The sequence below is a fragment of the Microtus oregoni genome, unplaced genomic scaffold (genome assembly GCF_018167655.1).
Source record: "Microtus oregoni isolate MIOR12 unplaced genomic scaffold, Mior012 000029F_ref0000214, whole genome shotgun sequence".
NCBI lineage: Eukaryota > Metazoa > Chordata > Mammalia > Rodentia > Cricetidae > Microtus > Microtus oregoni.
Window position 1 is genome coordinate 28,322,171 of NW_024543088.1, and position 18,044 is coordinate 28,340,214.

The 18,044-nt window shown below is 40.9% G+C and overlaps 2 protein-coding genes across 2 annotated transcripts in view; one reads left to right on the plus strand and one right to left on the minus strand.

The window, feature by feature from the left end:
* The window catches only part of P3h2 (prolyl 3-hydroxylase 2), a 154,374-nt gene that overhangs the window by 15,142 nt on the left and 121,188 nt on the right, over nucleotides 1-18,044 (minus strand). Inside the window, exons 4-8 of the mRNA XM_041678316.1 lie at nucleotides 13,521-13,652; nucleotides 11,527-11,669; nucleotides 11,113-11,202; nucleotides 9,623-9,663; nucleotides 8,302-8,396 (exon numbers count right to left, since the gene is read on the minus strand). Coding sequence (XP_041534250.1) covers nucleotides 8,302-8,396; nucleotides 9,623-9,663; nucleotides 11,113-11,202; nucleotides 11,527-11,669; nucleotides 13,521-13,652 — 501 coding nt within the window. The remainder of the gene's footprint in view (nucleotides 1-8,301; nucleotides 8,397-9,622; nucleotides 9,664-11,112; nucleotides 11,203-11,526; nucleotides 11,670-13,520; nucleotides 13,653-18,044) is intronic.
* On the plus strand, nucleotides 5,382-5,774 carry LOC121465133 (40S ribosomal protein S28). Its single transcript, XM_041678317.1, has 2 exons — nucleotides 5,382-5,617; nucleotides 5,707-5,774. The coding sequence occupies exon 1, from the start codon at nucleotides 5,393-5,395 to the stop codon at nucleotides 5,600-5,602; it is 210 nt and encodes a 69-aa protein (XP_041534251.1). The 5' UTR covers nucleotides 5,382-5,392; the 3' UTR covers nucleotides 5,603-5,617; nucleotides 5,707-5,774.

Sequence of the window (18,044 nt, forward strand, 5' to 3'; positions counted from 1 at the left end):
AATCGCAATGGGAAGGCTCCCTGCAGCTACCACCCTCTAAGATGCTGCCCAGGAAAACCAACAGTCTGCAATAGATAGCCCAGGAGAGGCAGGAACACAGGAACATGGGAGTACAAGAACAATCATTAAAAAGATGCATGTATGTTAGGTCTCAAACCTGGGAACAAACTGCTAGCAAATCAAAGTGGACCCTGTCTGCCAGTCTCTCAGCTTTCCGGGTACCTGACATACTGTGCCCTACCCTGAACTCTCCCAGCAAGAGACAGGGCTGTATTTTGTACATTTATGTTTCATATAACCTGATGGCCACAATTATGAAACAGGAGAGCAGGAATGTAAAAGAAACTGCAGGCAAGTCAAGAACCCTAATGAAGAAGGTTGATACGATTTTGCTTAGAATAAAACACCAGATTCCATATGAACATTCTCCTGAAAGACGGGGACAGGGTGCTTTAGGGTTAGCATCCCGTGTACTATCATGTTATCCACTGTTGTGTTTTTATCACAGGAATTTAAAACTACTACGAAGTCTTAGTGAATGTGTTTAATTTTAGTTTTAATCTGTCCTTGCTTCATTATTCATAAGCCTTCAATCTGACTGATTGCTAATATTAACTCAGTCAATCAAGTAGTCAGCGTGACTTTACCTTATGCCCCATCAAGATACACATCTACAGCAGGACTCAGCTATAGATAGATGTCTTAGTCATCACCTCCTCTAATTCTAAAATTATCAGCACAACTGATAAATGTAGAATTCGTGGATTCTAAGACAATACATTTAACTTAATTTTTGGATAAGTGGAAAAATTAAGTTTTCCTTTTACAGTTTGATGCTCCTTAAATTTTCTTGTACTGAAGTTTTAGAAAAATATGGAATTGGATAGAATCTAGATACCACTTGAAACTTGAAATGCCTGAGTAGGCTTCATGAGTTTTCCAGGCAGTTAAATGCTACACAGTAGTTTTCAGACTTGGGCCACCACAATTCCTCCCCTCGACAGCCCTGTTCTCCTCTTCCATCCTGTCCTCTCGCCTCTTTTTTCTTCCTCTGGCACACTCTAAGACAATCCTCGCCACCTTCGAGATCCCTACCCTTGTGCGATCTGCCTGCTGTGAGTGTGAGCAGGACTGGGTAAATGTTTCTGATTCACAGACTACTACAAAGGAGATGGGAGGTCAGGCCTGTGATTATCTTACAGGAGGCTGTGACTTCTCCCAGGCTCACCTGCCCAGTTCATTGTCTTCCCAGCTGTGTGCCTTGATTAGGCAAGCAGTGCTATTAGTACTGATGGGGCAAGAAACAGAGGGCATCCTCTGGCCGAGAACCAGCCAGGACTGTACAGCCACGGCCCACCAGCTCTCTAGGAAATGAGTTCCGCCATCTGAACCGGAAGTATTTCCCAGTTTTGCTGGCTAGTTTTATTCCAACTTGATATAAAGTTGCAGTCATTTTGGGAAAGAGAACCTCAGTTGAGAAAAGGTTCCCTCCAGATTGGCCTGTGCACAAACCTCAGTGCATTTTTCTTGAGTGATGATTGGTAGGGGACACTCCAGCTCACTGAGTGCGATGCTACCTCAGGGCTGGTGGTCTTGGTTGCTCTGAGAGGAGTCAGAATGAGCCATATGAGCCAGCCAATAGGTAGCACTCTTCCACGACTCTGCTTCAGTTTCTGCTCCAGGCTCCTGCCCTGCTCTAGGAGGCATGGGGGATTTGTGCTTACAGATAAGCACTAGCAGAACCTGGAATGTCACACACACAGGCCTGTTCCTTCAAAGGAGGGAATGTACAAGCAGTCCTCTGCCCAGAAGGCTGGGAGAGGCATGGTTAAAGAACTGGTGGTGAGAGGAGACACCAAACCTCTCTCAGGACCATATCATCAGCTTGTTTTTCTCAGTCAGTCTATAAAATCTCTCTCTTTTTTTTTTTTTTTTTTTTTTTTTTTTTTTTTTTTTTTTTTTTTTTTGGTTTTTCGAGACAGGGTTTCTCTGTAGCTTTGGTGCCTGTCCTGGAACTAGCTCTTGTAGACCAGGCTGGCCTCGAACTCCCAGAGATCCGCCTGCCTCTGCCTCCCGAGTGCTGGGATTAAAGGTGTGCGCCACCACCGCCTGGCTTAGAATCTCTCTTTATGGACGGTCGCATGTAGTCTTTATGGAAGATGCTACAGGTACTTTACGGAGAGTTTCCGTGTACTCACGTCTGATCTTTGTTTCTCTTACTCTGGTAAACTTTATTGTGCATATGGGACTGAGTGAGTTATGGCCAGGAAAGTTTTCACCAAATTGTGTTGTGCTTAAACATACCTAAAATAAACTACTTGGGGGGTCGAAATTGGCCCCCAAAATCTGAATGAACAGTTTTCACCCAATTGTCTTGTGCTTATACATACCTAAAATAAACTACTTGGGGGGTTGGAAGTAACTCCCAAAATTTGAATGAACACCCTGCTCTTAGTTGTGTTGAACTGAACTGCCTTCTAGCCTCCTGCGGACCACTACCTTACTGGCCATGGTGGTCGCAGAGATCCCCACGCCCTGACTGAGCATCACCTCCCCATGCTGGAATATGATGTGGAACTACATAATGAACCCATTTCTTCACATGTTGCCTTTAGTCTTGGTGCTTTTTCACAGCAACGGGACCCTAACTAAGAAACCAGTCAAGGCCCTGCTGAGATGTTGGCATAAGCCTTGGGGAAGATCATGGATGTCTCTGGGTTCTGAATCTCAGAAAAGATAAGACAAAATACATGTCTGTTGTCGTAAGCAGATGAAACTAGATAAAGCAAAAATAATGACAGCCCCCTCACAGGTCTTTGTTATATAGTTTGGGAACAGTGTCCCGATCTCTGTAGGCAATCAGAATTCCTAGTCAAATTGAGGCGCATCCCTTCAAACTCAGAAAGCTGCGTAGCTACTCCAACTTAGAAATGAAAAACTACTCCTTGAAGCAAAAAAGACAACTGCAGATTCACAGAAAACCACTTGTAAATATGAAATTCAAATATAAATAGAACACAGAGTTTAGTGAACTAGATTGGTTTGTAATTTGTCAAGTGTTCATTATTCTTTGGCTTGAAGCAATTTACTTAATTATAATAAGATTATTCTTAAAATATGTATTTTAACATTACTATGCTGAAGCACTAAGGAAAAAAATTTCTATCGCCCAAGCTCAGCATGAGTGTTTGTTGCTGTTATCATTACTATTGAATTGTATAGCTGTACTAGAATACTATATTAGATTCTGGTGTCAATATTAGTAAGCTTGCTTTAATGGAGTATATTTAGAAGAGGGTGTGGAGATATTGGTAGAACCCTGAGCCATGCAACAAATAACATTCAAATATTCACATAAAGGCTGGGCAGCACATATTCCTAAATATATAGAATGAAGGAGATTAGGAGAATTGGTATTTCACATATGCTTTTCATGAGCTATTAAAATTACCACAGAATGTATAGAATTTTATGCAGAAACTTATTACACTTAAAAAGCAAACAAAAGAAAGAAGGGGGTGGGGAAGGAAGCTTGCCATCCACGCGGATGCGACCAAACCAAAGATGACTTACAGTAGCACACCAGACAGGGGAAAATGTGAAAATTAAAATCAAAATGTAGTCCAATAGGTTGTGGTTCCTGGGGCCTGGTCTGATGGTTGCAGCCAACTTTTAACCACTGTGCAGTGCGCAGGGAGATTTGGTTAAACAACTTAATTCTTCTCTCATTCATAAAGTATGTGCCTGGCTCTCACTCCCTGGTCTCAACAAAGATCATCTACGCAAGCGTTTCTTTGTGCACACTGCTTGAGGCTCACGGCAAGAGCAATGGTATTCTCGTAAATATCCCATCTCACTAGGCATGGGGCGGGGTGCAAGCTAAGAAGCCCCGACATGAGCACAAGCCTTTAGGGTTTTCAAAGGACAGCACATGCATCATTTCCTGCCTAGTTACCACCTTTCTTCACAGATAATGACTGCAAGGCACAGAGGGGCCAAGGAGAGACATGTCATAGTGTGCGTCCTGTCATAACACATCCTGAAATCAAGCCTTCAGACTCCAAGTTCAACATTATTTTGGCCTTGTCCCAAGTGACCCTGGACTCATTAGTCAGCACGGTCTTTGGAAACAGGGGCTAAAAGAATGAGTAACTGACTGACAGAGGTGTTTTCTGTGAGTCAGCACATGTGTGACCTAGGCTGGAGTTAGTTTGGGAGGTGGCCCCCAGGGACCGTGCTGTGGGAGTATTTATTAAACGCTAACCCAAGGAGATGACAGACCCTTTGCAAACAAGAAGAAAGATGACAGAGACTGTACTTTATGGCACATGCCTCCTGGAGCCTTGCCCCCTTGGCATCTGCTTTCTGCCAAGCCATGGGAATGTTCTGGGCCTGGTAATTTTATAGCTTACCACTATCCTCAAGTGTCCGAGGGCACTGCCTATGTGGTAGAATCAAAAATGCATTTGCATTCCGTTACCAGTTCCTACTTCAGCACATCTAAAATACTTGAACTTTCCTGAATAATAGAAGTGTATTTTTATCATTCATAGTCTCTGTAAAACTATCACACCTGAGCTTATTCTGCTAATGAAGCGATTCATCGTGTATCCCATAGCTAAACTCTGGATGCAACCTGCAGCTTGGGGCACGGAGGAGGTGGAAGTCAGGGTTTGTCAAAGTCTTGAACACCGGGGATATATAAGCTTGCTGTGGAGGTACTGGGAGATGAATGTGCAGAGAGAGTACAGAAAGATCTGTGCCCTATGACTATGTCATCTGGTTGCTCATTAGTATCCTTTCTTGTTTCTGAGTTCCCTGAACACATCTGTCAAATTTACAAAATCCAAAGATATTCTCTCTCTCTCTCTCTCTCTCTCTCTGTCTGTCTCTCTCTCTCTCTCTATCTATTTATGGTTTTTCCGGACAAGGTTTTTCCGGACAAGGTTCTCTCTATGTAATTGCCTTGGCTGCTGTACTGGAACTCATTTTGCAGACCAAGGTGGCCTTGAACTCACAGAGATCCGCCTGCCTCTACCGCCCAAGTGCTGGGATTAAAGGCAATGCACCAGCACCAAGCCTATCCGGACGGGATATCTTTAAGACAAGGTCAGTCCTGGGTTTAATCATCGTGGACATTTATACCTGCATTTCATTCTCAGGGCTTATACGTTAGGCTATGCCTTAGGTAAAACTGTTTGTAAGCAATGCAATAGGTACTGAAGAAAACATAACAGTCTGGTTCTGGACACGACTATAGGGTTCAAGTGCTTGCTGGGTGTCATGTGAGACTTTGGAGAAGTAACTAAATTCCCACTTGAGAGACTGCTACTATTAAAACGAAAGCTATGTAAATTCTCTTAAGAATTATATATGCCTGATCGCCGCCATCATGGACACGAGTCGCGTGCAGCCCATCAAGCTCGCTAGGGTAACCAAAGTGCTGGGCAGGACCGGTTCGCAGGGACAGTGCACGCAGGTCCGTGTGGAATTCATGGATGACACCAGCCGTTCCATCATCCGAAATGTCAAAGGTCCCGTTCGAGAGGGAGACGTGCTCACCCTATTGGAGTCAGAAAGAGAGGCTCGGAGGTTGCGCTGACTGACCTTCCTGCTGGTGGGTACATGGCAACCCTTGGGAATGACTGCTCCTTGCTGGGAGGTGTCAGGAAAGGTTCTCTGTCTAATGCTTGGGTCTGTTTACAGGGTCCTGAGTATACACCACTTGGCCCATGATAACCTGCGACTATTAAATAAAACATTTGTATTGTTTTTTTAAAAAAAAAAAGAATTATATATGCAAACAATCATGGCTGTTAAGAAGTACTATCAATTTTGTCAGCAGTACTCTTGCTAATAGTATATTACTATAACAATGCTTGACTCTGTAAAACCTGCTTTTGTCAGGAGTCTGCAATTCCACCAATTCTGTTCTTAAGTTCGTATAACACTCTGTTCTCTTGTCTCCATGCTTCTGTTCCAACTGTTTTACCCACTAGAACAGTTCTCTGTACGCTCCTAAGAAACTGGTCTGAAGTATCTTTAGGGTTGATGGGGTGGAACATTAATTTAAGATGGGTTACATTTGTTTATGCTGTTAAATTTGTTTAGCGATACAAAGGCATATTACATTTGTTTAATTAAATAAAGTTAACCTGAGGTCAAGAGGCAGAGTCAGCAACTAGCTCACAGGAAGTGGTAGGGAGAAACTATGTGTAGCTAGGGTTCTTAAATGGGGACTGAGCAGAAGGAAACCTAATGTTTTGGGGGAATCAGAGCTAGGAGAAGTTAGCTTGTTACTATTAAATCTCTCTGAGCTCAGAGGATTTCATTTCAACCATTGAATCCCTAGTTCTATAGAGGGATGGAGATCTAGATAAAGTGCCCTTTAGCAGCTGTGATAGAGCTGGTGCCTAAGGGAACAGAATTCATGCCTGGCTATGGCCAGTGCGGTTGAACTGGTAGCTGCTTCCGATTAGGACAGCAGTTACTAAGAGGCAGCTACCGAATTTAATCAAAAACAATAGGTTTATGTGTTGACTTCAGACAACTGCAGATTTATTCTTAGTCTTAAAGATAAAATGATCTCCACCTCAATCTCTGTGGTAGTTTGAATAGGAATGGCCCCCATTGATTCATGTGTTTGAGTACTTGGTTTATAGGGAATGGTACTATTGGGAGGTGAGGCCTCACTGTAGTAGGTGTGATTTTGTTAGAGGAAATGTGTCACTAGGGGGTTGGGATTTGAGGTCTCAGAAGCTCAAGCAAGTTTACTTCCTGGTGCCAGTGGAGCTAGATGTAGAATTCTCAGCTACCTCTCCAGTACCATATCTGCTTACATGCCACCATACCTCTCACTATGATGACAATAGACTGAGGCTCTGAACTGTAAGCCAGCCCCAATTAAATCTTTTCCTTTATAAGAGTTGTCATGTAGGATCAAAAACCCACTGCAATTGTTCTTGAATTCTCAGTATTCCTCATTGTCCGCTATGTTCAGCTAGTCCGGATTTATCCCATGCTTTTTCCTACTGCACGTACTGGCTTTGTGGGAGCCTAGGCAGTTTGGATGCTCACCTTACGAGACCTGGATAGAGGTGGGCAGTCCTTGGGCTTCCCACAGGTCAGGGAACCCTGATTGCTCTTCGAGCAGATGAGGGAGGGGGACTTGATCGGGGGAGGGGGAGGGAAATGGGAAGCGGTTGTGGGGACGAGGCAGAAATCCTTAATAAATAAATAAATTAAAAAAAAAAAAGAGTTGTCATGGTTCCCTGCCCTGTGTTAAGTCCTAGGTCCTCCCCTCTCCATCCATTTCTAGGAAGGTGAACATCCAAACTGGCTAGGCTCCCACAAAGCCAGCACATTATGTAGGTTCAAAACCCCGTGCCATTGTCCTTGGCTTCAGCCCTCATTGTTCGCGACTGGAGAGGGATGGGCAGAGGAGTCGGAGGAGGGGGAGAAGGGTGGGAGGAGGGGGAGAAGGGTGGGAGGAGGAGGAGGGAAATGGGAGGCTGGGAGGAGGTGGAAACTTGTTTTTTTTCTCCTTTTCTCAATAAAAAAAATGGAAAAAAATAAGTTTTAAATTTAAAAGTGACAAAAAAAAAAGAGTTGTCATGGTCATTGTGTCTCTTCAAAGCAATGAAACCATAGCTAAGACAGAAATTGGTACCAGGGACTGGGGAATTGCTGTGATAGATCTGACCATACAGCTGTTTGGAAGGATGTGGACTTTGGGACTTTGGATCAGAAAGGCAGTTGAACACTTTAAATGGTGCTTAATGGGCCATCCTCATCGGAAACATGGAGGACAGTGGTGTTGAGGGCAATCTGAACTGTGGCGGCCTGGCTCAAGCGGTTTCAGAGAAGAACTTTTGCATGTGAGCTAGAGTCTATTGTGATATTTTCAAAAGATCTGCCTGAGGCTAAAGTGAAGAATTTTGGATTAATTCCATTAGCAGAGGAAATATCAACATAGCCTGGCATTGACACTGCCTGTAGTTATCAATGTTCTCTCTTATACAGGTTTATAATGAAAAGGAGCAGGCCATGCAAGGAAAAACACAAAATGTACAATTTGAGGAGAAAGGGGGCACTAGGAAGTGGAATAGAGCGAAACCCAGTGTTCAAGGAGGTAAACAGATTAACAAAATAGTGACGTTAAACAGAATAAGGGATCTCAGGGCAAGATCCCACCCAACGAAGCTTCCAACTTGTGAAAAGGAAATTAAGAAAACTTTAAGGATTTCCCCACCATACCCTGTTCCTCTGTCTTCATAGACATAAAAGTTTGTTTGTACGTACCTTCTCTTAGGTCTCGATCTATCTTGGGTGGTGACTTTTTCCCCATTGACAATCCATGAACTTCTGCTCCCTCCACGTTAACTCCTGAAGGGACCCTGTCCATTCAAAAGAGTTGAGACTGAAATTTCCCATTAAATAAAGATGTTCAAAGGTAAGGAATACTGCAACTACACAGGCTTTGATTCTGAGTTGTAGACCATTCATGGAGCTTTCTAAATCACATGATATGCCCGTGTCTTTGTGCGGCTCTCTCAGCTTCCTCAGGATGCCATTTCTCTCTCCATTCTCTTTGCAACTTGTATCAAAATTAATTGCAACTATAACTTCACTCCCTTCTGATAGGTCTACTGTCCCAAAGAACAGGAAAACGTGATTGCGTGCACCTTCATAATTCTCCATGTTGTACTGTGTCCTGAACATGGACTGCATCACTGAATAATGCTCGAATGGAGACAAATCCTGTCCTAATATAAGAGTTGGTTCTTAACTATTCTGAGGAGAAAGATATGGTTTGTCTCAAGCTTCCCAGATATATATAAGCGAGAGTAGATAGCCTTTAAACTGACACAGACTGGGGTATGTTCAAACACTCCTGTATGTCCTAGATTCTCTCCCAGTAATCTTATATCACTCAAGTGCTGGTTGATTGTAAGATTGCAAGACTGAAATCTTGCAGGTTATGGTGCCAAAGTCATAAACAAGTCCCTTCCTTCCATTGACATGGTCTGTCTCATTTAAAAATAGGTCTATTAGGTTGTGTGATCACAAACAGGTCAGTCACACTTGTTATTTTAAAACATGTGGGTTGATTACAATTGTATTAAAAGTGAGTTCTCTTAGTTTTAATCTGTTCAGTAATAACATTCAGTTCACAATGCAGAAAATTTTCTGGTCTTGATTTCAAATGAATATCATAAGGGAATTTATCATCGGAAAGGAAATTTTTATTATGATCAAAATGCATTGTATGCAATTCTCAAAGGATGAAAACCATTTTGAAAAGCAAATTTCATAAAACTTGTTAGTGGAAATAGCATCCAACTTTGTGTAATAAGTAATCACAGGTAGTTAACATTTGGAGCCTTCTGGGCTAACTCTTTAATTTAAGGAAAAGTGTTCACGCCCAAGGAGAAAACTCATTATTCAAAACCATACAGAAGGGAGTGGGAGCGCTGGGACCAGGACACGGTTCCTAATGAGCAGCGCAAAGGCTGTAATTACATTCCATTCACTAATCCACTGGAGCTATGTTCCTTGTGCCATCTCCTCCCCCTGAGCACTTTGTATCACTTTTAGTTTGTCTCTCAAATGGAGAACTCACCGATTCTCATCCTGCCGTCCTCCGTAACTGATCCAGTAATTCTGTTTACAGTTGAGAAAGAGGTATAAATTTATTAATAAAACACAATTTAGAGGAATAAAAAATAAAATACTCTTAATGAAGTATTAAGAAGGCCTGAAATATTCAGGAACTTGGACTGTGTATCAATGAAGTGAAGGTTGGTGCGATTTTTGGCAAGGGCACCACAGGTAACAAATGAATTTTAAAAATGCGCAGAATTAGTTAGGGCCTTGGTTCTTTTGCTCTTGATAGTGACTTGAAATTTGGTAACAGAAAGGGCTTCAGAGATCCTTCAGTACAAGTGCCCTGTGGATCATGAGTTAAATTTGAACAAAGAAGGCCAGGTGGTTTATCTGTATAGATCATAATGTAGGTGTCATATTCTGGTGCCTCTTGGGAAAGCATAATTCTTCAAAACATTGTGTAGGAACAAACATATTGTTAAGTGTTATGCCAGAAATATTTCCTTAAAATAACCTAATTCATAAAATGTGCCAAGGACAATAAGCCATAATTAATAACAAATTGAAAATATGCTGCAATTAGCGATTTCCTCAACATATTAACATGGGTATTGTGTGAAAATATTCAATCATCAATAGACAGACAGAAACCTATAGCTATATAATTCCATGACGAAAAGGAGAAAATACTATAAACTGGCCATCAGAAGAACAGAAGTTAGAATACCAATGATATAGCCATTGGCACTGAATATATATGAGTAGTAGAGGAGCTTTTCCTCCTGTAAGTTGGTGGATTGACACTTTCATAGATCCCTAGAAGCAATGAAGGTACCAGAGGCAGTTTCTGAGGAGGGCAGTTAAGTTTCAAGAACTTTCAAGCCTCGTGTTTTCACGCAGGGTGAGTCCACACTTGGGATTTATTTGAAGGTTCAATAAAAATGATCACTGTACTATGAATGTTTGAAAGAACTCAGAAATAATTCAAATATCAAAGAAGTTAATCATACATTAATTCTAAGTATGTAGTGAAAATATTTTAAGGCCTTACCAAAATGAAGACCACAGGCATCTTGTTAAATAAAAACAATAAAATTCACTTATTTACAGCACTGATGAGGTTTGTAAAGGGTGTGTCTTCCTAGGACGATCGGGACAGTGTGAGAAGCAGAGGAAGCACAGCCTGAAGGTGTCTTATGTTGTTTAAAGAACAATAGCCATCAACACATTAAACTTTTACATCTTTAGATTAGGTTAGAAAAATAAAACAATACTGAGACCCATGAATCATGGACAAAACATTTGACTTTGGACTATAACATTATGGGAACCTATCAAAATCTTTTCAAGTTCACCCCGTTAATAACATAAAGCTATCTCCTAATCAGTTATTAATTTAAATAGGTTATTAGACTCTCCAACTAATGTGGGAGGGGCACTAATGCTTAAATATCTATCCACCAAGAAGGTTTTTAATAGCACTTCACTTTCCTTCTTTGTTCTTACCGGTTCAGAATATAAAAATCCCAGACCCTCTGCAGCCGACTTTATCAGTTCAGATTCAAGGTTGTGACGTTTGACAAATGCTGCCAAATCCTAGGAGAGAAGACGAGGTTAGACCTAAATAAAACCTAAGGGATGTAATAGATGCTCAAGTGAAACCTTACATTATAACAGCCAATGAGCTACCACGAAGAGCAGAGCTGCAAAAGCAGCCTCCTTGGCCACAGGTTTTCACAAGCTAGCTCCTATGAGAAACGTGCTTCCGGCATGGTTAACACTGGAAAGAATTACGATCTGGAACAGCCACTGAGTCTCTATGTGTTTTATTGTTGCTGCGGCTGCTGATGTCTGTCTCTTGGTTCTTAATCAGTTCTCCCTGGAACACACTTCAGTGAAGAGATTTCCCTCTGCTCTCACCTCTCGGGCCTCAATGGAGGCTGGGTCAATGCTGTGCTCTAGCAGGCTCTCATAGTAGTCTACGTTGTCCAGGACATCCTCGTCGTCTGGATGGAACATCAGGTAGGCTTTGGAACACTCCAAGGCTTTCACATATTCACCCACTGGAAACACAAGGCGTTGTTAGGCCACTTTTGCGTCAGTTAGATCTGCCCAGAGGATTTCAGGGGAAGACTCCTGTGTGTCTAGTAACGTTAGTACTCATCATCATTTATGGGAGACAAACCGAGGCTGAGCCAGAAGGCCGGAAGCATTGACACAGGAGGACAGACATGATTTCAGGTCCTCAAATGGGAAAACCTTTTGTTTGCTTTGGTGCTGGGCACGCTGCAGAAATGCTGCAACATCTCATGTGAAAATGCTTCTTGTTGATTGCTGTAACACCACAGCAAAACTGTATGAATTAACTGTGACTTTTTGTACTGTCTGACCTAAGTAAATACTCCGAGCATGACCTTCTAATACGATGGTGAAGCCTTCATAAATAAAATATGAGTGTAGAAGTGATTTCAACGTGTTATTTCTTATCACTGGGAAGTGTGTTGTATACTTTTGCTTCTATGGGGTAACATTGAGTGCATCCCCAGAGGTACAGATGGTCTCTTCTAGCCCCTTCCCACATAGTGGGAGCAACCTGAGTGGTATCCAGTTGTTACAAGGAGTAGCCCAGGATGTTTCAAATCTTTGTTCTAGAAACATTTAGCTATTGCAAAAAATAATGTTTCACTTTTAGGAACAGGATGCTGAAATGCTTTGTGCCACCTTTGCAAATAGTTCTCACAATTAGATTTCTTTTTTTAAGAAAAAAAAAACTTCTCTCTTCGTGAGCACACATATATGCATGCACACACACACACACACACACACACACACATATATATACATATACATAAATATATATACATAAATTCTCTGGGCGTACATAAATTCTCAGAGATGGCTCCAAGTATAGGAGAGGGGATTCAATATTTTCTCTTCAATAAAAAAGGAAACTAAAGCTATTTTGAATTACTAAATTTGCCTAGGGGATTGTGGAATATCTAAACATTTTATAATATATTCTGCTGATGAACTCTGGAAAATACAACCCATATGAAGGACAATTTGGCAATGTGAATCAAAATTACAAATGAATAAACTATTTGACCTAGTAGATGAACTTTTAGATTTTTATCCTTCAAAATCTTATATATATGTGCACATACACATGTAAAGTGTTATCCACTTGAAAGCTCACTGCGGTCACAAAAGACTACTAAACAACACAACTGTCCCTCAATAGGAAGACACATGAAATAAGTTCTAATTCAATTGTATGCAGGCATTTAAAAAAGAGAGATCAGAAAGATCTCTCTGCACTCATCTAATTAAAGTTGAATAATAAATTGCTAGAATTTAATTTTGGCGGAAAATATGCTAGTTTCCTATACTTAACCTACTAAAAGTCAATTGACATGTAGTAAATAAAAAAGATCAAGAAAATATTATAAATAAAATGCTGTCTTCATGTAAAAGAAGGAAAATTCTGTATGTGGATTTGCATATTATATATATACATATATATATAATTTTGGAAGTATAAAACACTCAGTTGAAGGACATGAAAGTGGACTATGGATAGAGAAAGAGGGGAATTATTTTAAAACACTAGTTCATTCAACCATGGGAATGCAATCCTATTAAAAGTGAGTTGAAGAAGCAGCTCAAGTTAAAGAAGAAATCTTGCAAGTCTAGTGTAAGTTTTAGGACATTATCACAGTAAATCCTGTGCTTCGTCCACTGCCAGTGTCCTGCCTTTCTTGCTCTGAGCTGCAGCCAAAAGGCAAGGAGAAGAATGGGCATAAACCTGCATTGCTTTGGCGGTGAAACGAAAGAAAGCAGGGGTCTGTATGGTGAAGATGCCAACAGGGATAAAGAAGAACCCCAAAGGTCTTCGTGGATGGTCCATACTTTACCTCTGTAGTAGGCAAACTGTAGGTAGTCATAATGCAAGGGAAGAAAGTTCTCGATTGGTGAGAGGCGGCCTGGGCGGGTGGCAAGTTCCCTTACACACTCATGCTGACAGACCAGCACCTGCATGTAGTGATCTGGAAGGCAAAAGAGAAAGTGTGTGTCCTCCAGGTGCTGAGGCCACACCTTAGGCAGGGCAGCACTTCTGCAGGGCACAAAACACTCAGTGGGGGGGAGAGCTCTGTATTATCATTTCCTAGCCTGAAAACTTCAAATAGTGGCTGGCAACATCATCTTAGCCATGATCACTGGACAGTGCTGGGTCCTGAACCTCTGTAGTACATCAGCCTTCCTGGGCATGAAGCTGAATGTAGACTTTCTCACCAGACATATCGAGCTTCTTTTGGTTTACTTCAGAGGGTCTGAGATGCCCTCGAACTGAGACAAGTCATTCACATCCTAGTGATGTTAAGTCATTCAGATAATAGAACAGCCATCCACACAGAAAGTTAGCAGGGGAAATGGAGGACTTAAACTCCCCTTCCCCGTCAATTTATTTTAAAGGAGGAATTCAAACGCTATTTCTTGATGCCTATTGCTCAGGACCAGAATCTATCCACTTATAGACCTGGCTCTCACTAGACACTACACATCCTAACACATGGGATACTGTTTTGACAGAGAGTGGCAAAATGGCAGAAAGGATGACAGCTAAAAAAATTAGAATAAGCACAGTCCTCTTTGTGCCCTCTTCATTGGCTGCTCTTCTTATTTATAATAGGTAAGATGCTGAAGTACAGGGGATTCCATGTCCCTTAGCTCTACATACTGCTTTATCAAAGCATGGGCTGAAGAAACACAAGCACCTAATATCACAAGGAAAACTTCCCTCCCTCTCTGCCTAACTTTGAATTCTATAGCAAAGATGGGGCAACGTTTTCCAGGGAGAATGGTTCATTCATACTTGAGCAGAGTAGGCAGGTTCCCTGGTGGTGGAGAAAATAATTTGACTTCATGGCTGCACAATTTAATTGGGCACAACAGCTTCTCTCAAAAGGGTCTCTGTTGAGTCAGAGTTCATCTTGGATCTGGGCAATTTTACAGAACGAGGTCAGTACACAGGAAGGAAAGGAGTATTTGGAGGGTGGGGCAAACTTTTTTCCATAACCTGGCTAACTTGAGCCCATGTAGAACAGCTAACAAAATCAAAACCACAGTCCACTGCTTTCTACCTCCAGTTGGAAATGTGGAGAAAATAATGAGGTCTACATGTACAACCTGAAGTTAGGAATAAAATACTAGTGGAGTTTCATATCTTAGGGGGACAGTAAATAACCAACTGTTCAATCCTCCATAGCCCTATGTCCTCTTTACCTTCAAATCTATCTTTCCTCTAATTCAGTGGCTCTCAACCTTCCTAACATTGTGACCCTTTAGTTTCTCATGTTGTGGTGACCCCCCCAACCACAAAATTATTTTCATAATTGTAATTTCCTACTGTTATGAATTGTAATGTAAATATCTGATATGCAGAATAAGTGATATGGGACTCCTGTGGGCAAGGGTATTTCAACCTTCAAAGGGGCTGTGACTCACAGATTGAGAACCACTGCTCTAATATCAAGTGACAAGGGTAGAAAAAATGAAAAAGATGTAACAACGGACAATTCAAAATCTGAAGGAATATATTCTGAAGCAGAGTATAGTATAAACAGCAAATTAGAACAACAAAGATAGCCTTCTGGTTTCACAAACAGAGCTGACCACATGAAAATTTGCATCAAGCAGCCATTTGTGTTTTCCTCCAACATTTAGTCTCTTCTAACTCTACAATTCCAGTCATGTGGGATTTCCTTCTATATGCTGTGAGTACCATGAATAAAGAGCTGTGTTGAGCCTGTAGCAGAGCAGGGCAGAGCAGAGCTAGGTGAGGAGGACTGGACTGAATGCTGGGAGAAAGAAGGGCGGAGTCAGAGAGATGCCATGGAGCTGCAGCCAGACATGCCGAAACTTTGCCAGTAAGCCACTGCCACGTGGCGATACACAGATTAATAAAAATGGGTTAAATTAATATGAGTTAGTCAGTAAGAAGCTAGAGCTAATGGGCTAAGCAGTGATTTAATTCATATAGTTTCTGTGTGGTTATTTCAGGGCTAAGCGGCCGGGAACCAACAAGCAGCTCCTCACTACATTTAAGTGTCAAGGTTTTCCTAACACATTCTCCTTTGTGAATGCCAGCTTAACTATGAATTGAGGACACCCAGCAATGCAAGAATTTGCAGGGTAGAAATCAACGTGGTAATTATATTTGTTGTTTTCTTTCCCTTTCAGTGTCATTTTGCAACCAATGTGCTTTTTAATAAGACTGAGACTCAGAACAACTGTGTGAGAATACATCCAGTTGTTTTTCTTTTGCTACATAAAGTGAGCATGTTTCAGATTTCCAGGAAATCTTACCATAGTTCTATAATTGCAGGTCTTGGGCTGTCTCTAGAGAGACTATGACTAATACTCAACAGTGTTTTGCTGGGAGCTGGGATGCTGGTTGTGGTACTTAAGAGTCAAAGAGAGTGAGTGTGGAGATGTCTGTCCTTCCCAACAGTCAATGGGCTATTGTAACTTGACCAGCACTAAATACTAACCTACAGAGAAATCAGTTGTCATAACAGAATCTAGACCATTTGCCAAATCTGTTCCGTAGATGCTGACAGCACAGACACACAGACAAATGTGGGGCTGAAAGTAGTGTGCATCATCTCATAAAACCACAGCAAAGTAAACTATTAAATAAAGCGTTTATATGTAGTTACATATATAAACATATTTATATCCTACTATAAATAATAAAGAAAACGCTAGCTCATTCTTCCTGTAAAACACTGTGTTAAGGAAAATTCAGTAATTATACTATAAAAGACACGTAAAATTTATGTTTAAATGTTCACAAAATACAGGAGAGTTAAATTGGCAGATGCCTAAGGAAAGAAAAGTTTTAGAAATAAATCCTCAAAGTAACTCACACAAGTATACTGATTTTGGATAACTTAAGTTTACTTTGGGTAATAGAGCACTTCATAGTTTGATAATTTAGTGTAGTGACTTTGACTGTAATAGATATATTGATTCTCGTTTACACTTTGTAGCTATTCTCTAATTAGCTTCTAAAAACTCCACCCTTCATTTATGATCAACATTATCACAAGCACAAGGCATTGTTATCACATTTATCTATACATAGTTACTGGTGCATATACCATATTCTTTATTCTTGCATTCATCAACACAGTCATTTAGCCAATATTTATAAAGTAGCATAGGGATCTGCCAATCCCTGAGGAATGAGGACTGAATAAGATAGGGCACTGGCTATGTGATATGGAAAACCTAATTTGCAAAGAGAACAGAGAGTGAGGTGGCACATCCAAAGACGTCAATGAACGTGAGAATGCCGCAATGGAGAACACGAATATACATAAGGCAAGTCCTTCAAGGTTACTGGTCTTTATTCCAAGTGGGATGAAAACCATAAAGAGAGGAAGTTTATATACAGTGGAGTTAGGACAGAATTTGGACTCTGTCTGACCTTTACACCAAGAACAGGAAGGAAGCCATCATGGGACTTGGTTAAAATGCAGTTTTGATTTAAGCAAAATTCCCATGTCAAAAGGGTTGACTCAGTAAGTGTAAATGCCATGTAAAAGGGGCATTTGTCCAAGTTTGGTAACAAATAAAATGGACTTAAGAGTTGAGGATGATGTCAGATTGAAAAGCTACTTCACATAATTTGGTTTGAGCTACTAAGTAAGTGCTTTTGAGGGAGATATGGAGATGTTAGAATTGGGAAGATAAACTGACTTTAGTAACTTCCATTTCATTTGAACATCATTTCTTCATTACATATGTCTTGGAACATCACATGTCATCAACAAATACATGATAAAGATTTGTTATTGTATAAGCTACTCTTTTTTAAAATATTTATTTATTTATTCATTCATTCATTCATTCATTCATTCTGTCTGTGGTACAGGCCAGAAGAGGGTACCAGACCTCATTACAGATGGTTGTGAGCTACCATGTGGTTGCTGGAAATTGAACTCAGGACCTTTGGAAGAGCAGGCAAAGCTCTTAACCTCTGAGCCATCTCTCCAGCCCCCTATAAGCTACTCTTTACTTGGTTTTGATTATGATGACTTTAAAAGTATGAACTCTTGATGAAAAATTATGCGTCTGATTCTTAGTTTGTTTCTAACCATCTCACTCAATTGTCCTAATTAACAAATTCCTTGCCTAAAGGGAACAGAATTTCTTCAGTGAGGTGTCTTAGCAGCAGACAGAGATGCAGATCTGTGTGAGAAATCTCCTGAAAAGTTCAGTACACTTGAGGCTTCTGTGATACCATCAAAGAAAATAAAAACAGCCCTCGACTGGGGAGACCACAGGCCCAGGTAAGGAACCTGCTATTATCAAACCTACTACATTGTGCAAAACACTTGTTTTGTCAAACTACCCTCTAAATACTGCTTATA

Bases quoted from the DNA above. Each gene is read 5' to 3' on its own strand.
- LOC121465133 (XM_041678317.1), top strand. From the start codon at position 5,393: ATGGACACGAGTCGCGTGCAGCCCATCAAGCTCGCTAGGGTAACCAAA.